The sequence below is a fragment of the Diadema antillarum genome, unplaced genomic scaffold (genome assembly GCF_040938485.1).
Source record: "Diadema antillarum isolate AM-2024a unplaced genomic scaffold, OU_Dant_1.0 scf00000003, whole genome shotgun sequence".
Taxonomy (NCBI): domain Eukaryota; kingdom Metazoa; phylum Echinodermata; class Echinoidea; order Diadematoida; family Diadematidae; genus Diadema; species Diadema antillarum.
Genome location: NW_027270892.1, coordinates 3,213,774 through 3,238,431, shown reverse-complemented (window position 1 = coordinate 3,238,431; position 24,658 = coordinate 3,213,774). Strand labels below are relative to the sequence as shown.

Genomic DNA, 24,658 nt, shown 5'->3' with positions numbered 1-24,658 from the left:
CGTGATAGGAAGGGGCGCCACATGTCAGGGCGTGGTAAGAAGTTACATTTAAAGTGATACATTTTACTGTGTTGCTTGAATAGACGATTAAGATGCACTGCAAGTATAAACCCCTCATTAATGTTTTAATGTTGCAGATGACATTTCTTTCTGGAGGGAAAGATATGATACCCCAAGAAAATCAACTCCCATACAATTTTTGGAAGTTTCTGGACACTGCCAGTGGATTTGTAATTTTTCTCTTCTTACAGTTTAAATACCCCTGACCGCATCAAGACCGGAGTGACATAAATATAGCATGTATCAGCATTTCTCACTAGAAGACAATGTAGTCACAATGTGAGGAAAACTATGGGGCATAACAGTCAATCTCGGTATTCAGCCGTTGGTGTTGGTAGAATAACGCACAGTATATTTCAGAGAACAGACAGTACTTTGCCAGTGCTGATATATCTTATATCTAATTTACAGAAGTAATTGCTCAAGGAGAGTAATATCATAGGGAATTCTTTCAAAACATAATTCGAAAAGTGTTTATGTATCATGACACTTTGGAAATGTTGGACACTACTGATATTTTACACAACAACTGAATAAATAAAATATTCTATCTCATCTCAAGTAGTGCTTTACACCTAAATTACCACACTCTTTAATTGCTAGCAAAAACATGAGAAATGCAAACATCACTGATTACAAAGTTGGCAACATCTGTGATTTACATGTAAGACAACAGATGAATCAATCTAATGTATTCAAAAGACTTGCATCAAAATGTACAATGACTACAGACCTGGAAGACGACAAAAATGCATTCCATCTGATCCCTTTGTACATAAGCTAAGAGATTCCTCCTTTACCAACATTATTAGATAGGGTGGATACACACACCAGCCAGAAAAAAAGACAGGTACTTCTACAAGTTACATGTATGAAATATATGACATAGTATTTTCTCTGAGAGAGAGAGAAAAAAAAATGAGCATGACCATGATTTCATGAATATTTTGAAATGTACAAAATATTTTAACGTTCTATCTCTGAAGAAAAAAATTGAAATGTTTTGCTCTATGCCCAATCCCTGAGCTCAGGAGCCTTTCCATGCTGTAACAAAACAGAGAGGTGGCTCAGTCAAGTAGCATACACTGTACATGTATCTGCCGTTCAATCGAATGGCTTGGGTTTGAGCGTGGGTTAAACCCAAGTGAGTCTTACTGAGCAATGTTGTGAGTTATCATACCGTCCCCCTCGAGTAGAGGCAAAACACTCTATCCCACATTTGGGACATAAATATAGAGATCCCGTGTATGTGAGAGTCACAACCTCTGCACATAAAAGATCCTGCTTCATTTATTCATTGCAAAGAGCAGGGTGCATAACCTGGTGAAGTGGTCTGCCCCAAGTACTAACGTATCGACTGGATCCCATGGAATATCAGCTAGTGCAGCTGAATATGGGCCATTCAGCCATCTTGTCAGATGGAAAATGAAACAAACAAACAAACAAACAAACATACAAACCAATTCTAGGAAGTCTGAGAATTCATGACACATAATCAAGTCCATTGAGGAAATAGCACATTGCAAATCTTATGCATGTACATCGTTTGATTCTGAGGAGCATGGGACTTCTATCACTTTCACCGCTGAGAAAGATGGATCTCGCACTGAGTAGTGAAAAGAGGAGAAACCATGGCAGGCTGCACCTGCAAAATAGAGAGAAAACAATGAAGGAATTGACGGTAAAACATAGTTTCCATATGCCTGCAAAAATATGTATTTAAGAAATGTGCAAAATAATGCTGTGATAATCTTTCATTGTTAAAATTATGGGATGACATCCCCTTGCTCTATCCCTATTGGCAAACCAAAAATTGTGGTTGCTCCCAGGCACTTGACTCTAATTATCACTCATACAACAAATTTATCATATTTTTCTCTTCAATTTCTATCTTAATAATTTGAATATTATTCAACCTGGTTTTAACAAAATACCATATTATGAACATCAGATTTAAGCCACAAGCTTAAAAATGTACCTGCAGATACATTGCAAAGAAAGAAACCTCTGAAGGAATGGTTAGCACAGTGCATAGAGGAGGAAATCTATGAAGAAATCCCAGATGATGAACCAGTCACATGGTGCTCTCCTCTAGTGGTTCAACCAAAGCCGAGATTCAAGGACACCCCAAAAGACAAGCTGGGACCAGACATGATTCGAGCAAGCATCGACCTTCGGGTTGTAAACAAGCACATGGAAAGAAGTCGCATCACACAGAGCCCAATTGTAGAAGACTTCACATACAAATTCCATGACTGTCATGTGTTCTCCAAATTGGACATGAAGCAAGGCTACCACCAGCTACTCCTGGACCCAGAATCTAGAAATGTAGCCACATTCAGTACACCCTGGGGGAACATGCGCCCAAAGAGACTGGTATTTGGAGCAAAGTCATCGCAAGACTTGTTTGATGAGACAATTGGCAGGATATTTGGTGACATCCCATACTGCCTCAACCAGCGTGACGACATCCTCATAGGCGGAAAATCATTGGAGGACCACAACGAGACGCTTCGCACCGTTCTCCAGGGGGGAGCAGACTTCAACATCACATTCAACGAGGACAAATGCTGTTTCGCTGTAGAGGAGATCGAGTTCTACGGATACCTTTTCACAAAGGAAGGTCTGAAGCCCACTGATGATAAGGTCAGGGCAGTCAAAGAAAGCAAGCCACCTCAATCCAAGGAGGAAGTGAGAAGCTTTCTCGGGATGATTGGATACCTATCCAAGTTCATACCCAGGTACTCAATCCTCACTGCCCCACTCAGAGCCCTGACACAAAAGGACATCAAGTTCAAATGGGGTACAGAGGAACAAAAAGCCTTCGACAACTTGAAGAAAAGCATCACAAGTGATGATGTAGTGGCATACTTTGACCCATCGAAGGAGATCATACTCCGAACAGAGGCAAGCTTTCATGAGGGACTCTCAGCGGGACTGTTCCAGCACACAGAAAAGGGAGTGCAACCCGTCCACTTCATCAGCCGCTCGATGACAAAGGCAGAGAAAAGGTACAGCCAGACTGAAAAGGACGCTCTAGCAATCCAATGGGCAAAGAACAGGTTCAGGATGTACCTCCTTGGGGCTCCACGGTTCAAGATTGTGACCGCCCATAAACCACTGAAACCCATGTTCAACAAACCCACAGCAAAGCTACCACCGAGGATAGAGAAGTGGGTCATGGAAATGCAAGATGTCGACTAAAAGGTTGTATGAGGTAATCTATGAACCCGGAAAGGACGAGGCCGACCCGCTCGATTTCCTTTCCAGACATCCACTCCCAGAGACAGGGTCCGATGAAACAAAAATGATAGTCAAGCACATCATAGAGGATGAACACGCTGTGGTCATGGACAAAATCAGGAAGGAAACAGAAAAAGATCCACAGCTGAACAAAGTGAAACAAAGACTCATGCAAAATGACTGGGAAGAATTCAGGAAAGATGAGGACATCAAACCATTTACCCCATACGACAACAGCAGTACATTGCCAAAGACATCATCTTCAGACTTGAATGCATTGTGATACCAAGCACTTTGCACAGGAAGGTCATTCATACAGCACACAAGATGGGACATCTTGGTATGACCAAAACAAAACAACTCTTGAGGGAGAAATATTGGTTCCCCGAGATGAACAGAATGACTGAAGAAGTGATTGGCCAGTGTTACGAATGTAAAGTCACGACAAAACAACACACAGAAGAGCCAGTCAAAACAACGCCAATACCAGAGAAACCATGGGATGTGGTTTCCATAGACTTCAGAGGACCATACCCAGATGGGCACTACAACCTTGTTGTCATTGACAAAAGAACAAGGTATCCTGAAGTCGAGATGACACGATCAACCTCGTTCAAGGCCATAAAAAGCAAACTCAAGAGGATATTTGCTACACACGGCATACCAAACAAGGTCGAGACCTTGTTTCGGACCTCCTTTCAACTCCCAGGAGTTCCAAAGTTTTGCCCAAGAGGAAGGATTCATCCACCACAAGGTCACTCCAGACCACCCCAGAGCCAATGGGGAAGCAGAGAATTTCATGAAAATTCTCAACAAGACTGAACAAATTGCACATCTACAGAAACAAGATCGTGAGATTGCAATACAAACCATGCTCATGGGTTACAGCGCAGCACCCCATCCAGCTACACAAACGCCACCCTATGAAGCACTGATGGGAAGACCTGTGAGGACAAAACTAGACCACATGACCCCACATTGAGAGGTCAAAGACAAAGACAAACAAATAAACCAAAGGGACAAAGACTACAAAGAAAAGGGCAAGAGGTTGAGAGAAAACAGGAACACAAGAACGCACAACTTTGTAGTCGGAGATTTTGCCCTGCTCAAACAGAGCAAAAAGAACAAATGGACAACGGCATTTCAGCCAGCTTTCTATGTGATATACAGGATAGATGGTTCATCTGTGGCTGCTCGACGAGTATCGGATGGAAGGCAGATCTACAGAGACGCGAGTCACTTCAAACTCGCAAATGCGGTCGTTCAAAATATGGATGACTACCCTGGTGACCAAACCGACACACCCAAACGAGAGGACTGGAGAGAGATGATACTCCAGGAAACTACTAAGGGTGCAGGTGATGCTAATGCAACAGGCCCCACACCAGACCAACCAATCCAGAAGGATGCCTCCACCAACAAACCAATCCAACCAATCCAGAAGGAAGGATGCCCCACCACGCCACCCAGACCAAACCAGAGAGAGGCTCCCACAACCCCACAGGCGGCCTGTACGAATGAAGAAAGCCCCCCCTCATTTGAAGGATTTTGTAACTAAATTTTAAAGAATAAGTGAACACCCCCCCCCCCCCCCCCCCCCATTGATATATCTCACTACAGTGGGAACTCAATATAACGAAGTTTTGGATACGGCAAACTGTTTTGATTTTAGTGAAATAATTTTTTTTTTTTGGTATTGTTTTCAGTATTGAGATATATATTCAAATATATTTGACATAATAAGCAGAACATTCAGAACCGAAAGATTCTCGTTATGCTGAGTTCCACTGCATATTGATGGAAGAAGCTAGAAGATTTGAAGAACGAAGCTAGATTTTGAAGAGATAAAGAAGCTGGAAGATTTTGCAGGGATTAAGAAGCTGGAAGATTATCAAAAGAAGAAGAGGGAATTGCAAGAAAGAAAGTAAAAGATTATGAAGTTTTAGAAGAAAGAAGGTAAAAGAAGAAAGAAGTATCAGAAGAAAGAAGATATTAAGTTAGGATGTAGTGTAAGCTTTATACAATGTTAATGCATGCTCCTACGTAGCAGATAATATATACACATATACGCATTAAAAAATTGAAAAGGAAAAATATGGAAAATTTGGAGTAAAACCATTAATTGTATTTTGTATGTTTATACACTATGCAACATTTAAGTTAAAGAAACCATTTTGGAACATCATTTAATTTACTGAATTAACAGGACACAGCAAAATTATTGATGTTATTCATTTCTAAGTCGGAAACATTTTATTTCATTACACTTGCATGACATTAACCAAATTATTATATGAGAAATTTCATCTTTTGGAGAAAGGGAGAAATGTAGTGTCCTGAATTGAGACTAGCAACACATACGCATTATATGCTCACTGCATGCTATAAGCCACGTCACTGTAACTATGCAGACTCAATGAGACAAGTAAAATCTATCAAAACTGTACTCCTCTGACTCGACCCGATTTAATCAGTCGCGTGACCATTGCGTGAAATGGATCTGTGATTGTTAGCTGACTAGTGATTGTCTCTTGCGATTGATTCCGTGGTCAGATGTTACAATGTGCAGATTTCGAAACATGAAAAAATTCATTGCACATTCATTTCAAAAGGTTTCGACACTTGGCAGAAGGCCACCAAAATGTTAATGTACATGAACGATCACAACAACACGAAAGAGCATGTTCGAAGCTTATATAGGTCAACAAGAATCCATCAAGTTCTCCGTTCACAGTGCAGTGCAGGAGGGAGCAAACCACTGCTTCAGATGTGCTATCTCTAATCTTCAGGACAATATTAATCTTCAGGACAATATGTTTTCTTGGAAACAGGAAAGCATAGTTTATCTTTCCAAGGTGATACAGCTTGTGATGGAGTGTTCTGGAACTTGATGGTGGAATGATGGAAGAGCAACAAAGAACAACTTCCATGGACGAAACACAGAAATGACTGGACCTCTAACACAATCCAAAATTAGATCATTGAAACGTATGGGCATGCAATTCAACGAGAAATTGCCACGGAAATCCAGGCCTATGACTTTTTTAGTATCATGGCTGACAGTACAAAAGTAGTAATGAGCAATTTTCAGAGAGTGTGCAGAAGCAGTGTCAAATTTTGACAGGAAGTCAGAGTTCCTTGGATTCTACAACTGTCCCAACACTAACTCAACAACTTTGACCAGGATTATCAAAGATGGGTTGCTGCACCTTCAGCTGCCCTTTCAAAATTTAGTTGGTTTCTGTTTTGATGGCGCTCTACCATGACACAGAAAAGGCCAACTCATTTGGCACTTATCATGGCCATTCCACATGAAACTCTGGATTCCTTAGATATTTCTTCACTGATTGAGAAGTTCTGTTTGAAAAACCCTGAATGCTACCGTGTAATTGGCAGAGGGAACTAATGTCGCACCTTGTAATAACAGAAATGAAGAGAGAAATACTGTAAAATTGAGTATGAATTTTACACAGATTGAACAACAGCTTTATGCCATTATGATCCAGAGCATGAATTATCTTTTGTTATGCATACTTGAAGCCCCCAGATAGAAAATGCCATAAAAACAGGACCCAAACCCAGTTGATCTATAGCAAAACCAATAAGTCTTGTAAGTGTGCATTTCCGGTTTCGTTGACTTGAGTGCAGGATACCTGACAAGGTATGTACAGGTGGACAAACGCACAGCTGTGGGTGACAAATGTAACAAAGGTGATCTAAATCCACTTTTTCACTCTTCAAAATGAATTCAAATGAATTCAAATGAGTTGAAATGACAATCATTAGTCTTTATATTGGTGGACTGCACAGGGGCTGCCACAAAATGTTGGCATTTGCAGCTGATAAAATAGAAAATTCATCACAGCGTTGCCAACTCACTCAAGGATGTGTGCACAACAACTGCTCCATGTGTACATTGTACATCATATATTGCTCTGCATCAATTGCTCTAAATTATTGCACATGCCATCTACTACACTCCTCAACCTTTCTCGCAAAGTGTCGCGATAAATGCAGTCTCACCATAGCTACCATCAACTCCTGCAGCCACGAGAGCTCCACTGAACTCGGGATAGTAGCGGATGATCCTCTGCAGCGCCGACTGACACGCCACGTCCGGTGTCATCCCATTCCGCATGTTCTCCACAACCTGGAAGCTGGTATGAACAGAAGTACAGAGTAACAGATTGCTGATGCATTGGTGAATATGGCTACGAAGAACCTCCACACGTCCCCCCCCCCCCTGACCCCATGTGATGTTTCAGTGGCATGACATTTCCTCCTGCTACAGTTTCTCTGGTTTATTTTCTCCACGGTCTTAGGGTTAGGGTTGTGATAGGGTTTTAGGTTTAGTTTGATGTGAGGATCAGGATTAGGGCTATGTTTGTGGATAGAATTCATGTTTGGCTTAGAGTGCAGATATTTGATTGGAGCAATCGTCGCAGGAGCAAATGTCATGGAACCAATGTTTTAGCTGACAATTCTCAGAGGAAAAAAAAGTGGCAAGCATCATACATAGCGAACAGACATGTACAATGTAACTGTGGCATGTAATGAGGTCATAATTGCATCAGTAGCACCGAGTTGTAAAATATTGCACACATTAAGCACTGTCAGCATTGATACCATGTCAGCCTGCCGTTAGTGCGACATTGTTACCTCCTCAAAGGAGGTTACATTTTTGCTGGTGTTGGTTGGTTTGTTGTTTGTTTGTTTATTAAAATACCACAGAAATTTCGAACGAAATTTTCAGGAGAAGTTAATACCGAGACAAGTTGGTAGTGATCCTAATCACCATCTGCATCCAGGATTTTTTTTTTCTTTTCTTTTTTTGGAAGGATTCTTTATAATTAGGAAAAAGGGGCATTATGATTGGCAGAGGTCTGTGCTCTCTGAGTGCTTCACTTGTTTTTAACATTGCTTTGTATGAAGAAGAAAAGTCCTGGAACGCTCCTCAAATCTCTGAGAAAAAAAAAGAAGGAAAAAAGAGATCATTGATGAAGAAGAGATTAATCAAATTGCAAGTAACAAATACTTTCAAGGCTGAAGTTTGATGACCAACATCATCTAAACAATCCTTCCTTTATGATTTTACATTAACATTATTATCATGACAATTGTTATCACTATCAACATTATCCTCAATAATACTACTGCTTTTCTTATAATTAAATCTACTGGTATTAACACTTAATGTAGTAGCAGTGGAAAGTATCTGGTAGTGTGGTAAAGTGAATGCACCAGCGATGCTGCAAAAGTTACCTTGGAAGGAATCTCATCATGACATCTCCATCACCAGTTCCAGCAGCTCCGCCCACGTCTTTGTCCACATAGGAACCGGCTCCAGCAATAGGGGAATCCCCCACTCTCCTATAATGGGGAAAAACAAAAACAAAAACAAATCAGCAAATGTAAAACTCCAGAGGTACACTAACTGCAGAAAACTTGATAAACTAAGGACTGGTTCAATGAAAAATTTAATTTGGACTTCTACAACTGCAGAATAGTACACAGAGATGAGAAGGAAAGAGAAGTAGCACGTTGACTGAAGGTACTCTTCACTAGAGGCACGCAAAGGGGAACCAAAATGAAGGAAAACAACACTGCACAGGAAGGTGATGAATTAGTATAAGATGTACATGAATATACCCCCCCCCCCCTTCACTCGTGCTGCTGCTATTTCACTCTTTCCCAATTCTTTATCCCTGTGTTGTTCCTGTTCTTGTTTGATGTTATCTCCCTATTCATCTTTATCCTTCACAGGTGCCCCCCCCCCCCATGGGATCATCACTGGCCCACCTTTGCCTTTTGTTTGTTCCCCCCCCCCCTTTAATCTCCCTTCCTTACCTGTTTGGCTCCCTGCCTTTGACTTCTACCCATCCCTTTTGTTTTCTTTGTTTTATGTCCCTAGCCCTCCTCAGTCTGTGCTTGTTTGTGTGTAGTCCTGTGATTGCTTTCCCTACTTGTTTGTCATTTGCCTCTAACAAAGATTTTGCTGGGATCGAAAGCTCAGGCCCCTTTTGACTTCAAGAATAAGAGTAAGAATGTAAAAAAAAACACAAAAAAAAAAACACAGACTTGATTGCATTCGTGTGACAAGGGTCTAGGGCAATTACCCCCTGGGCAATTACCCCAGACCCTTCCCCGGGCCCTAATCCTAATCCTAATTCCAAACCTAATCCTAACCCTAACCCAACTCCTAACCCTAAACCTAACCCTAACCCTAATCTTTACTCTAACCTTACCACTAACCAGTATTTAGCCAGGGGGTAATTGCCCTCTTGGGGTAATTGCCTGGATACGGTGTATCAATGATGTCATTCCAAACTAATTTGGCTTCACTAGAGAATTAGTGATCAATGTGTACATATTATGGAACTATAAAGCTGAGCAACAGCAGGTATAGGCAAAATGCCATACAATATACCTCCTTTAATACTCTGGCTGATCTTTCTTCTTTGAAGGCAAAGTAAAGGAGTGGTTTCAAGGCAATATGTGACCCGCGACAACGGTTTCAGGCAAAAGTCGCAAGAGCAAATTCCCTCCTAGGCGGGGTACAAAGATTTTGACCATTATTTTTGTCGATTTAGGTTTTTTGCAGAAATCGAATCTTTGATATGTTTTCTACATCTACACTAAATGTCATAGCATAAGACTACGTTTTTCCTATCAAAAATGGAATTTTAAGCACCCTATGTGGGATCGCACTCGTCAGTTTCAAGCTTCTTTCGAACGCCGCGCCAATATCCTCAGCGTTGCTACGGCGCAGGGTCTCGCATGTGATTGGCTGGTGCGTCGCATACATTTACATAATTTGGCTTTCGGAGACACCAGTTGCAGCGTTTGGGGAATGCTTTGTCCACGCGTGCACGATTACATGCTCCATTGTTCTTGCTATAGTGGTTTATATACGCTCGCTCTGTACTGCGTGCTGTTCGTTTGGCTTTCTATCCAAACTACATTCTGCCGCAATATTCGACAACGGAAGTGAAACAAAAATCATGTAGCATGACATAATCGTGTGAAAAGAAAACTAAATATTCTCAAATTTGTCTACTTGTACATGTAGTAAAAATTATGACAGCAGACTGATTTAATGGAAGGTAGATGACAGGAAAGGAGCGGCCACACTACATGCAACCAATTCTATTCAAATACTACACGTCAAGATCGCACCAAACTAACGAGTCGTGTTTGTTTGTTTTAATTTAATTAGCACCACCGAACAAAGCAACATAATTATGCATGTCTTGTAAAAGCGAAACAAACAGGAAGCGTGACCCTTGCCAGCACTAGCAATTTTCTGCCTTCAAAATGCACCACAATGAAAGCGCGATTTGTAAATGTGTGGATTCGCCACCACTCCTGTTACATGCACACGGACATGGCATGTGGATGCCATTGCGTAATGCGTGCACCATACACATGTACATTGTACATGTACACCATACGTGCAATATCGTATTCGCCATCTTGTAAGACGTACTGGTAAACAAACCCGAGCGAAATGCATTGTTTTTAGGCTCTATACGCTGAGCTCCGAGGAAGGTGCCCGGGAAATTTGACTCTCTCAGTGAGCCAATCAGAAGGCGATGTGGTTGCTAGAGGCGGAGCTTAACATCGATTAGCACCATCGTACGGATGGGTGATTCTCCCCTCGCTTCGCCGCTCGGACATTGTCTTTGAGAAAGAGGTGAATCTTCAAAGCCTGTTTTCTCGCAAATTTGTCAGGCTAACAACTTAAAAAGTGCATTTTATTTCTCTTTCTATGCCCACTTATTGTGCCGAAGAATACAAGTGTTTTATATCAATGTAAAGCTTAGGAAATGGGCAATGAGATTCAGTGAAAAAATGATTTTTCAAAATTCCCGACTTTTGCCTGAAACCGTTGTCGCCGGTCACATATGATGTAGTCAACATGATTAAAGGTATTTTCCAAAGTTTTGTGATCATTACGAATATTCCTTAATAGAGGTCATAGTAGTACTTAAAGGACAAGTTCACCTTCATAGACGTGTGGGTTGAGTGAATGCAGCAATATTAGTCGAATTCATCAGTGAGAGTTTGAGCAAAATCGGACAATCCGTTGAAAAGTTATGAATTTTTAAAGTTTCTGCTCAGTCATGGCTGGATGAATAGACTACTATAGCTTGTGATGTCACATGAGTACAACGATATAAAGAAAGAATAACGAAAATTCAACATATTCAATTTTTCTCGCATAACAGAACGCTCGACTTCTCTCTTTCAGAAGGTAGGGGGAATAATATTACCCTTAACATACGTCAGTAGCAAGTCGAAGAAATGTGCACTTTATTCAAAAAGTAAAGTTTTGTGAAATTCTCTTTTTATTTTCCTTATATAGTTGTACGCATGACACATCATACACTGTAGTAGTCTTCTCTTCCAGCAGTGACTGCGCAGATACTTAAAATATTTGTAACTTTTGAACGGATTGTCCAATTTTCCTCACACTTTCACTGATGTGTTCTACTAATATTGCTGCTTTCTCTCAATCCTATGTATATGAAGGTGGACTTGTCCTTTAAAGGGAATCCAAAGCCAAAGAGCAATGTGGATTGAGTGAAAGCAGCAACATTAATAGTAGAACACATCAGTGAGAGTTTGAGGAAAATCAGACAATCAATGCAAAATCTTTAAAGTTTTGGTGTTGGAACCACTTGATAAGGAGACTACTAGAGGTCATGACGTATGTGTGGACAACAATATAAAGAAAATATAAAGAAAATTCCACAAAAATTCACTTTTCTAGCATAATGAAAGAGCACTTGACTAACCGCTTTCAGAAAGCAGGGGGAATAATTGCTACCCGTAACATTTTTTTGGAATTTTTGTGGAATTCCCTTTATATTTTCTTTATATTGTTGTCTACACATACATCATAACCTCTAGTGGTCTCCTCATCCAGCTGTTCCAACACCAAAACGTTAAAAATTTTTAACTTTTGCATCGACTGTCCGATTTTCCTCAAACTTTCACTGATATCTTTTACTAATGTTCCTGCTTTCACTCAATCGACATTTCTCTTTGGGTTTGGGTTTCCTTTAATAGTACTTAATTATCTTAATAATCACTAGTTTTGTTACCCAGGTACTTTGTGGTTTGCCCCGTTGGTCGATGTACCCCCTGCGATACGACCCTTGGAATCGATCACTATCATTCCAATGGTGTCATGATTCTTCCGGCTGACATCTGGGTTGAACCGCTCTTTGCTGGCCATCTGCTGCTTGCCATTCCTCACGGGAGTGTACGGGCCACAGGACTTTGAGGGATCAGGCATGACATTCTGCACCAACATCAAACAATAAGCATATTATATACCTCACCAGAACAAAAGCATATACAAGTAAATACATGTGTATATTGTACATTCTTGCATGAACACAAGTAAAAAACAAACAAACAAAACTTTTTGTATATCATACACATCAAATGAAAATAATGTCAATCTTCCTCTATTTGCACCAAACATATACTGTATATGCCATATATTTCGCAAGTCTAAATTTTCGCGAATCGGGAATTCTCGACGATTTTGCGAGTGGTTAAATTCGCGATCGTAGAGTCCTGTACTGAACGGAGAAGTGCACATGCGTACGTCACATTCACATCGGGATCAGAGTCAATATTTTTGTGTGTCTTTAATTTCGCGAATAGCACCCGACTCGCGAAATTCGAAAAAATAAAAACCTCGCGAAATATTCGGCATATACAGTAGACTGTGGATCTCTTTGTCAGGTACAAAATATCTTCATGTAACTCAGCGAATATGGACCTTAAAGGGAACGTAAACCCAAAGAGCAATGTGGGTTGAGTGAAAGCAGTAAGATTAGTAAAACACATCAGTGAAAGTTTGAGGAAAATCGGGCAATCGATGCAAAAGTTATGAATTTTTAAAGTTTTGGTGTTGGAACTGCTGGGTAAGGAGACTACTAGAGGTTATGACGTATGAGTGGACTACAATATAAAGAAAATATAAAGGGAATTTAATAAAAATTCATTTTTCGTGAAAATTACACATTCCATCAACTTGATACTGACATATGTTATAGGGGTAGCAATTATTCCCCCTGCTTTCTGAAAGCGGTTTGTCAAGTACTCTTTCATTTTGCTAGAAAAGTAATTTTTTGTGGAATTCCTTTTATATTTTCTTTATATTGTTGTCCACTCATACGTCATAACCTCTAGTAGTCTCCTCATCCAGCGGTTCCAACACCAAAACATTCATAACTTTTGCATCGATCGTCTGATTTTCCTCAAATCTCACTGATGTGTTTTACTAATGTTACTGCTTTCACTCAACCCACATTGCTCTTTGGGTTTACGTTCCCTTTAAAGTTTTTCAATAGCAATCAGATATCATTGTTAATACAAGAATGTGCACAAGTTCGAAAAAGGGGCTTCTATGAATCCATACCTCTAAGGGGGATGCAATCTTACTTGTGATACAAGATCTCATCATTTTTCCGTTTATATATAACATTTCACATTCGAAGGGTCAGGAGGTTTATGAAAATATTACGGTGATAGGAAAGGAGTTGTGGAAACATTTCAACTGTTTTCTGAGAATAAAACCTTTAATCATGAATTGCATATCTAAAGGTATCATTGTTACTTTGCAATGAAGGATGTGTGCTGTGCTATTGTTATTGTAATTACTCTCATGTCATCAGTTTGATGACTTTCATCACACTGCATTTCTTCAATATATCTTCTGTTTTTATTTACATACAGAGAGAAATAACACAGAGGAGACAAAAATTAAGGAAAAGTATCTGTGCAATGAGGAAGAACGATCGGTGGACAAAAACAATATTGTTTACACTCACCTGTCTATAATTTGGCTGACAATTATTTTTTCTCCATGCATTCCAGATTGCTCTGCAAACAACAACAGCAAATATTCAAACAGGCTAAAAGTGTGAAATCATTCAGATTAGCACTTTTCCCTTTCACTTACTCTAGAGGCAGACATTACTGTATACACTATAATTTTCGTGTACATAAATTTTCGCAAATTGTAGCTGTCACACATTTTCGCGAGTGGTTAAATTCGCGATTGGGGGACCAGAGAAAATATGAAGTGGCAAAGAAAGTGTGAATTTTCAACTTACTAGCAAATAAGAATGATACTAGTTATACACTGCATGAAAAAGACTTGCCAAACTCTGCGAACTAGTAAGTTAGAATTCAACATTTTTGAAGTGGTTAAGTCCATCGCGCTAGATTTCTGACGAGTGGTCCCCTTGCGATAATGGACTGGCTCTCTACAGTATTCGTAAGTAGACGTGGACGTGCGTAAACAAGCTTAGCCAGTATGGTCTGTTCGGTAAGCCGTGACATGGTATACTAGTACTGAAATGTTCGTATCATCAAGGCAAGGGATTCATTTTGGAAGGCGATATTTTCGCGTGTTGTTAATTTCGCCAATAGTTCCCGACTCGCGAAATTCGCGAAAATAAACCCCCCGCGAAATATATAGCGTATACAGTATATGTTTTTAAGTTCGACCATACATTTGCGTAAAGTAAAAGACAATGAACACTACAGATCATTTACTGTCAATCTCCATGGCTTCAATTCCACCTCCTTTGCATTGTACAGTTTCCATAGCCCGCATAATTTTTTTTTTTTTTTTTCAAGCAGCAGTGAAAAAGACAAGAATCATACCTGGATTCATTTGTTGTCAAACTCTCTTCCTTGAATCCCATCTCTATAGCAAACTTGGTAGCTGTGGGACAGAGAAAGAGACAGAATAAAATATGAGCAAATGATTAAATCAATTATGAGATCTACCCAATTCTTGTTTGAAATGCTAAATTATACAGTTAATGTAATAACGATATGTTGAAATATTTGGCAAATGCAAATGCCAGTGCTGTAAAATATTTGGTAAACCTATACTGTGTACCGTACATGTAAACAAAATCCATGTAAAAAGAAAAAATTCTTGCAATCCCATACTTTAAAGGGCTAATAATGCACACGCACACACTACGCAGCTTATAAATATAAAGCAGAAGTTAGATTTCTTCATGTTTCCACAATATGATACTATTAATGCAAATGTATTTGATTCCCTTATATCCTCATGCAATTTTTGCTCACAGATTTCCTCTATATGTGTCTTCTCAAAAAAAGAGTGAATTGATGTAGCACTATTCTAGAAGTTTGCTTTTCCTAAAGAATTACACACATGCCTTAACCCATTGAGGATGGGCTGATTTTGCTACAACACACATTTCCCATAGACACTTGCCCAAGTATACTCTGGATTCGCCTTCAATGGGTTAATGGTGACCTTTGTACCCTAAACTTATGTTTACCTGACTCTCCAACAAGAAGGGTCTCTTTTGTGTAATTCATCACTGCCCTGGCAACAGAGATGGCGCTCTTGATGCGACGTAGATCCCCAACAGATCCCACTGCATGGGTTTCCCTGCTCAAAAGAAGAAAAAAAAAAAGAGCCTGAGAAAAAATTACATACAAAGGAAACCTGACCAACTTCTATGGAAATCCCAACACAGCAAAAGGTTGCAGAGGGAAGAATGGTAATGGTTTGTGATATTTGTTGTATAGTAAAAAAATTGCTATATTGCACGCTTTTCCCTCCTAAAACATCCACATTGTATGGAAAACATGATATGGTGTAGCAATTATGTACAAATGTTTCATAGTCTAGAATGACACAGGCGCTCCAGCCAAGAAGGCATATTTCTACGTCCCTGATTTAACAATTAGCTGTCATATACTTAAAGGGATGATAAAGCTTTGGTGCAGATGGGGATGCAGGTTTTAACTTCTTGTGAGATAATTAGAAACCGCTTGTGCGAAACATTAAAGAGCATACAATGCTGAGAGGAATTAAAAGTTTATTTGAAGAAAATCAATTTTAAAGTGGCCGAGGATTCCAAATATAAAGCAAAACAAGAGGTCCTATTAGGACCACTTTGTTTTTGGATATCCCAGCCATTTCCAAATTGTTTTTCATCAAATATACTTTCAATTCCTCTTAGAATTGTATGCTCTTTCCTCTATGAACTGTATGCTCTTTAATATTTCATATGAATGATTTCTTATCATCTCTCAAAAAGTTAAAATATGAATCCCCATCTCAACCCAAACTACATGTATACCATCCTTTGACACAGCCCTTCAGCACCTAAATTGCTTGTGCCCCCATGCATAGATATATGTTTGTGTATGCTTGTATGTGATAGGTGCGTACTGAGGTACAGTTGTGTGTGTGTGTGTGTGTATGCAGAGTGGAATTGTACACATTCAAGCTGATATCATTCTTCTTTCTTGTATCCCAATACTCTGCCATTGAATCTAAAATAATAGTGTGACATTTACTGCTGCCTTTCCAAGAGTAGCAGTTGACGATTCCAAAAAACCTCTAGCTAGGTGCTAGAAGACAAAGCCCTTTTTAAATAGCACATCATGTGCTTCTACGCAGCGACATAAAGTGTAATACGATTCAAAGGCACTATACGTACCCATCCATGATCATCGCATCAAGAGTTGTTTCTCCAGATTCATCAGGGCTGGAGAAATAATGGTTAGAATACCATTGTATACACATGTGTAAGCCATCAGTATAATAAAAAAAAAATAACAATGCAAAATTAATGTCGATTTTCATTTCTACATCACTTCAATTTGCATAGTCTACAAGTGAAGAATCACAACATGACAATAGGTAGAGCACCTTACTTTGAAAAGCATTTTTTTAATGCATATATGACTCTGAACTTATATCCAGAAATACAGCAGTTCTAAGGGAAAATGACAAATTCATAATTCACTGTGATTACCGAACTGTTGAGTCATGAATAGTGCAAACATATATTCAGAGCTACTGTATCACATTCAAGTGACACAAGCGTGGAACAACATTTCTTACATTGAAAGAAAAAAGAAAAGAAATAAACCCACAAAATAAAACAAAAGCATCACATCATCAATGTAAAGGAGATAAATGTATCTAAAATGTTTGCCAACTTCTGTGGTGTTGTTTGCCTCACCTGCCCCCATAACCCACTGTGCCGTCACATTGCTCCACCTCACAGACACTGCAGCCCTGCTCCACAGCATCCAGTGCCGAGAGACCACTGCCAAGGACTTCCCAAGCTGATCGGATCATCACATGACAAAATGAAGTATAAACAGCATGTAGCATCACTTGGCAGGCGCAGGCTGCCTGATTGATGGCATATCAACCTATCTAAGTATCTTTGGTTCAACTTTAATGTATCAAAAACTACAATTACAAAATGACAGAAACCAGTCACCATGAAGTGTACACTTTAGCCTTTGAGGTACATAGAGCTTAGAGGTAACATTTCTAACTTAAAAGCAAATCTAGACCAGAATATTGATATTGTCATTTACTTAGAGTAAACAACCATGTTTGCAGCAGGCTTTGTACAGGTAGCTTTTTTGTGGCCCCTGCCATTTCTCATTTATGCGAAAGTGGTCAGACATGCTATTTCAATGACATATGCATGTCTGACCACTTTCTTTCTAAAGTTTCATGTTCACTGTTTGTCCTCAACTTTTGTTAACTTTCTCTCTTCGGTTAAGGTAAGTTTAACCTCATCTCATGCTAACTCAACTGCGATCAGCTAATTGACGATTGATTGTTTACCTCTTTCTGTTGCGTTAGTAAAAGGCCAGGTGTTGATGACGAGTGGCAGCGAACACGTGACGCTTTGTATAGAAGAAAGACTAATCAGAAGAAATGCTAACATTGCAATCAAAGAGAAAGATATAGAAAATGGCACATTTGATAACTCCATTTTGCCTTCAGATCTCTCAAACAGAGTTGTGTTGCAGGTTGCAGACCAGACCGGACGTAGAATCTAGTAGGGTCTACTATACTTTGTACGCAGAGAACACGTTTGTTGTAGTGTGAGGACAAACACCACAAAAATCAGATCGCATGGACCATGTACATTGCATTGCCTGTTCCTGTCTCGTGGGATCGTGAAAGTGTGCCAGCGCTATCACCTGACTATTTCAGTTGTCAGGTGATACATCCATTCGCAAGCGATGATATGACATCACACGACGAAAAACAATAAATAAAAAGGTACGAAGCACGAAGGGAACATAGATTATTTATGACATTCTGATCCTCTTGCAAGTATAAAGTCACTATTTTGCATCATCTATGTAATTCACCTGGTTTAAACAGCAAAGAAAGAAACAAACAAGAACACTGTTCTACACATAACATATATATATTTATAATTTTGCTCTGTCAGCAAGCAATCCCGTGTGGTCTAGTGGTTAGGATTCGTGGTTTTCACCCACGCGGCCCGGGTTCGATTCCCGGCACGGGAGGCATAACTTTTTCTTTTTGTTTGTCTGTTTTTTGGTTTTTCTGTGTGTGTGTCCGTATTTATCACCCACTTTTTTTTTCTTTTTTTTTTTTAGGACAATATAGTCGTAGAATTATAGTCATCGTTGACGACTTTCCTTTTGTTATCAATTTCACCAATAATTTTCCTATACCATACATAGAGGCTATATCCTAATTTGTTTCTTTACAAAAATCAGAAAAGAATTTTACAAAAATAATGATGAAATCACGAGGTTTTACAACACACACACTGTAGAAAAGTGACTACAGACTTTCAACAAATTAAATGTTCCATTATCACAATAGTTAGCCTTTTTTATTTGCTTTCTGTATCTTATATTAGGCCCTCTATCAGCAAATTATATATACCTTAAAAAAAGTCACCAAAATAAACAAGTCCCCCACTGCCGCCCCACAAAATAATCTATGCCAATAGCAAAAATTACATAAGAGTATGACAACCTGTTCAAAATGATAATAATAATGTGAGTTATGTTATGATAATAATAACTACAATACCAATTAACGTTGTCATTATTAACTATATATTATTGCTATTACTTCTACTGTCATTATCAAAATGATATTTGTATGAATATGTTATCATCTACTAGTACATCTTCATCCGTGATTAACTTAAGGATAATGTAGGCCTACAGTACTTATTGACAATGTGGTCAACAGGAGACAATTGTATTTTGTATCTTAAATAGTGTCAGAAAAACTGCAAAGCAAACAAACCCTCTCAATTTCTCAGCCCCCCCCCCAAAAAAAAACTTATATAGAATATTAAGAAAATTCAACATGCACTTTTCTAGCATAAAATTGACTTTTCTAGCATAATGAAAGGGTACTTGACTAACCACTTTCAGAAAGCAGGGGAATAATGTTGCTACTCTTAACATATTGTGTCAGTATTAGGTTGATGAAATGTGTAATTTTTATGAAAACGAAATTTTGTGGAATTTTCTTTATATTTTCTTTATACTGTCGTCCACTCGTACGTCATAACCTCTAGTAGTCTCCTAATCCAGCGGTTCCAACACCAAAACTTTAAAAATTCGTGACTTTTGCATCGATTGTCCGATTTTCCTCAAACTTTCACCGAAGTGTAATGTTGCTGCACACTCAATCCACATTGCTCTTTGGGTTTCGGTTCCCTTTAACATCGATTTTACCGATTGAAATTTTTACAGTGGTTAATTTATTCCTAACTCACATTTTAGAACTATTTTCAAGCACTATAATGCTGGGTATTTGTTTCATCTGCAAATGGTAAATTATGCCTTTCAAGATCCCGCCCTCCATTCAAAATTTTTTTAGTCATTAATTTCCATCACTTGTGAGAGACAAGTGTTTCCTTAGATCAAATGGTTCCTTTTACGTTTTTTTCTTTGTTTTTCTTTTCCTCCTCCTTTTCTTTTCTTGTTTTTAGATGTAGATCATGAACAATAAATGCTCATCAAATCGAGTAGGCCTATAAAAACAAAAATCCATGTTAGAAGGATGGTATAGGTTTGGTTGAGATGGTAATTCAGGTTTTAACTTCCTATGAGTTAATTAGACAATTCGAAGTGGAATTCGAAGTTCGCGATATGACCAAAATCGGTTCTGAAATACTCAAAGAGCTGAGATATCCAAAATCAAAGAGGTTCGATAAAAAGGTGGGTCTCACCTTTTATTAAGACCACTTTGTTTTACTTTGCTTTTGATATCTCAGCCATTTCAACGCCCATTTTCATCAACTATGATTTGAATTCCTCTTAGAATTGTATGGTTTTTCATATTTCATATATGGGTGGTTTCTAAGTACATGTATCTCGAAAAAATTAAAGAATCCCTCAAGCACTATCGACTTTTGCAGTGCTTGAAAACGTCTTGTCTTTGACTCATAATGATGATTAGCTCATGACATTAAAAATAGTATATTTAAAATGAAACAAAAAATATTTTGTTTTATATCAAAAATATTATGTCATGACTATCTTGTACTTGTTATAATTTTGTCCTACAATGGAATTCCATACAGTATCTCTGTTCCACTCACTGAACTCCAGCAAGCATAAAATTGGCAACGTCACGCACATTATTCAAAATGAATAACAAAAACACCTGCGCTGCCCTGACGGCTTCCAGCTTCGCGATTGATGATGCGCTGTGATTTATCATCAGTACGACTGTCTGGTTCCTGTAAAATATGTAAACGAAGGTTGAGTCTTTCTGAGACCTCAAAAGAACAGTGGAGCACTGGAAAGAAGGTACTCTCAAATGCTTGGTTGTAGTATACAGAGATTATTGCATAATAATTTTTGTGGTTACTCTACGACTACGTTGCTGTAGTGTGTGCGTGACTCGTGAGTTGCAGGCAACCGTGTCTAACTAGCTCAATGGGATCGGAGTGGGGTGGGTGGGAGTGCGTGCACTCGGCTAGCTCAGTGCAGTGTGACTGATACAGAGGTCTTGTTCCTTAGTCCCATGTACCTGTGATCTTGTCTGCAGTTGTCCAGTGCCACCTCACAGCGTATTGTATCAGTACTATCACTAGACATATATCAGTAGTTGCCTTATACTAGTTATAGTTAATAGAAAATTTGTTTATGAGTCGTGCTGTCCCAAAGAGATTATAACACAAGAGGGCGTAGTCCAGTGGGGAGGCAGCCGCGCGAGGGAGCTGCCATTTCCCGTTGTGGGAGCCGCCATTGCACGGATCCTGGCAGCGCACTGTTTAATGCGCTCGACTTGAATATTCGGCGCAGTGACCTTGCGTTGTTTTATTGTGACGTCACAATGGTCATGTTTAAGCGTCATAATGGTGCTGAGGTTGTTTGATTTTATGGCTTGAGTGGGAATGTACGCGAAACAAACGTCATAATGCTCAAGTACTGTCTAGTCTACACCCAAGTTCGCACTCTTTATTTTGCGAACAACAAAAAGGTCTGGACTCTACCAAATGGTTCAAATGATATGATACCATCGTAAAAACTAATATTCAAACAAATAACCACATTGTGATTCTGAAAATGAAAATGTGTAATAAAGAATAACATATCATTCCAGATATGATATGAGAAGATATGACTTGAACGTAGACTTAGATCCAGTGCCAGGAGCTGAGTGTGCGCTCCCTCTTCAATTTTGGACGCACTATTTGTACGCACGCGTATGGCGACTACTTACTCTATAGGTATAATCTCTTTGTGCTGTCCACGTTTCGAGTAGCCGACCCAATATGGTCATGGATACATTCTTGCCCTTCCTTCAGTGCACTTCTGCCATCGTCAAACAACAACAGCTACATTCATCATTCATAATCGTAGCAAAGTTCTAACCGCAGGGCGCAACTACAATGTCAGTCCGGGAAACCCGCTCATGAGTACCGCTCCCGTGTACGAGGACTGCCCCGCCTCATGAGGACCGCCCCCACGCCTCATGAGGCCTGGGGGGGGGGGGGGGGAACGCCTCATGAGGCCCCCTATTCACTTCTATTCATCTCACATCTGACGTATAAATTGTCGCAACTTTGCACGGTGATTTTTTGTTACACACACATGTCCACTATCCATGATGAAAAGAAGAAAAAATCCTATCTTGTTTTTTTTTCAAAAATCGAGTTTTAATCAACCGATGCAGAGCGCCCATCAAAACACGCTTGATGGGTGCGCTAATTTCTTGAGGCGATTTCACATTATCAAATAGCGCGCTAGTTCGCAAATTATCCCGCTATTTTGGAAATTTCCCGAGTTGGACTCGAGAAATTTTCTCGATCAGAGCGATAAGATTAGCGCGCTAATTTGTATTCATATTATCAAATAGCGCGTTATTTCGTGATCGGGTTAATATCCCAAGTCAGAAAATAGCGTGCTATTTCGAAACATCGGGCTGATGTGAAAACGCTTATTGGTTTAGAAGGAAGTAATTCATAAAAGATGAAATTTGTAAGAATGCAACTGCTGATCTATGTTTCATACTTGTTGGAAAAAAAAGAACCAGTGCAGCTTCAGCGGGAATTGAACCTGTCCACCAATGTCCACTGTCATCTACTGCTGTTGAATGTAGATGACAGCCTCACAGGGTTTGTTAAAATTGTAACATTAGATCAGCAGTTGTGATCTTACATTATTACAGATATCATGTGTACAAAGGGCAGACAAATTGAAATTAACTCTTACCTCATATCTTCATCCCTCTTCTGATTAATGATCCATTGCTTTTATTAGATTTGAATCTTATGTATGGGTAATTAGACTCTAAGAACAAATGTCTTTTTCACTCATGTCATGTTTTTTTTTTTCTGATTTCAATGTTGACCAAAGCTTTGGTGAATTACTGTCAAACATCCTTATGAGAATGGCAGATTGAATCAGGGATGGGAATCTTTTTCTCACTACTCGCGACACTAGAGCTTTTATCACTATGATCAGACATTATATAACATGGATTCATGCCTATTTTTTTTTTTTCATTTTGCTTGCTTCTGATGTGTCAATTTTAGATTTTGTTTAAATTGTAAACATATTACTCCCTTTTGCAACTAAAGGCTAATACTAATAATGGTCCTACAGTTGAAGTCTCATTCTTGATGGTAATATGTGTACCTGTTCCCTAGATGTAGGCCTATTCCTCACATTTTCCTTTCTGTGTTTCTGTTCAGTATTTGCCCTAAATCTTCAGCAGTCAATATCATCAGTGCAAGGCAAAGGCAGGTGGCAGTCTTAAGTATGGGATGGCATCCCTCATACCGACAACTGCCTCTCCTACGGGCTTGAAGAGAAACCTAGAAATTGTCCGTCTACAGACAAAGAGACAGGTAACCCATGAATGTGCCCATTGTTTCAGTGAAAGTTCTGCGACAAAATATATGGCACAGATGTGATGTTCATGCATGCATGTATCCATTGTGATAAATCTACTTTTTTTTTTTTTTTTAGAATGTTGCTATATAGTTACTCTTTCTATTCTAAGCGCCCAGCATTGTACCTGTAGTGTAAGATGCATACTAGTAATTGTCTGTTTGGTCATCTAGTCTACTGAAATTGAAGCACAGGATCTAAAATTTGATACGAAAAAGTGCTTGTCTTAACAAAAGCCGTCATCGTCATTCAATGAGGATTATGAGCATTTTATAACAAAGTAAAAAAAAAAAATCCAAAATCCCCAATAATAACACATGATCAGGGCTGCATGCTGACCCATTTTTTTCCACTGGTGTGACCTGTCTGTTGGACCAGTAGGTACCCAGTATTTCCATTTTTGCTGGTCCATTCCTTAAAGAGTTACTGGTCCGACAGTGATTTTTATTGGTCTTATTATATGAATGTTTTCTATTACAATGTACTAAGATTGGATATTGTCATACTTGGTACGTGTATGTGTTATGGATATGTAATGAAATTTGTGTGACTGGTACAAGGTTACACAATAAGAACTGTCAATGTACTACAATTTTTATGCATGACATTTCCCAAATTTCTGGGTTGGATGTAAATTTCTGCACTCACAATGGAATGCTTCCCCCTACCAACTTTGTTTTCTGCTTGTAAACTGGAGTTGTCTCACAGCTGTTTGAAATTTATTCATGCAGAATTCATGCAGAAAGCGCTTTCAGTCGTTGGTTCTTCTGATGTCTGTTTTACGTTTACATGTATACACAATATGATGAATCAATCAATTGCTCAAGTTTGATTGACATGTTACTCAGTGAAGTCAAAAACATGTGATTTTTTTTCCCCTCCTATTTTAATATTTGTTCATCTGCAACATGTTTCCTTGTTCTGTGTACACATGACTTTAACTGTCTTGCTGTATATGATGTAAAATTGTGGATTAATTTTTTGTGCACTTGTCTTGCACCAAAATCTGTTAAATGCTGTGCACATGAATATCTCAAAATTTCTCCATGGATTTCTTCAAACACAATACTGAACTTGCATCTGTTCCTCTGGGCTGTATCTATACATGCTGTTGTGC

At 39.1% G+C, this 24,658-nt stretch overlaps 1 protein-coding gene and 1 non-coding gene across 2 annotated transcripts; one reads left to right on the top strand and one right to left on the bottom strand.

Moving 5' to 3' along the window:
* Nucleotides 1–1,176: 1,176 nt before the first annotated feature.
* On the bottom strand, nt 1,177–18,077 carry LOC139735824 (N(4)-(Beta-N-acetylglucosaminyl)-L-asparaginase-like). Its single transcript, XM_071646604.1, has 10 exons — nt 17,975–18,077; nt 17,352–17,457; nt 16,824–16,871; nt 15,651–15,763; nt 14,995–15,055; nt 14,154–14,205; nt 12,411–12,610; nt 8,566–8,673; nt 7,327–7,460; nt 1,177–1,705 (listed from the first exon to the last, which is right to left on the bottom strand). The coding sequence occupies exons 1-10, from the start codon at nt 18,075–18,077 to the stop codon at nt 1,590–1,592; spliced, it is 1,041 nt and encodes a 346-aa protein (XP_071502705.1). The 3' UTR covers nt 1,177–1,589.
* A 523-nt stretch (nt 18,078–18,600) lies between these two features.
* Trnae-uuc (transfer RNA glutamic acid (anticodon UUC)) lies at nt 18,601–18,672 on the top strand. The gene has a single exon. It is a non-coding gene; the product is annotated as a tRNA-Glu (tRNA).
* The last annotated feature ends 5,986 nt before the right edge of the window (nt 18,673–24,658 follow it).

Excerpts from the sequence above, each read along its gene's own strand:
- LOC139735824 (XM_071646604.1), bottom strand. The coding sequence starts at position 18,077 with ATGTTAGCATTTCTTCTGATTAGTCTTTCTTCTATACAAAGCGTCACG. Across the intron at positions 8,674-12,410 it reads GCAAACCACAAAGTACCTGG|GAGAGTGGGGGATTCCCCTA; the intron begins GTAACAAAACTA and ends TCCCCATTATAG. Across the intron at positions 7,461-8,565 it reads ATGATGAGATTCCTTCCAAG|CTTCCAGGTTGTGGAGAACA; the intron begins GTAACTTTTGCA and ends TGTTCATACCAG.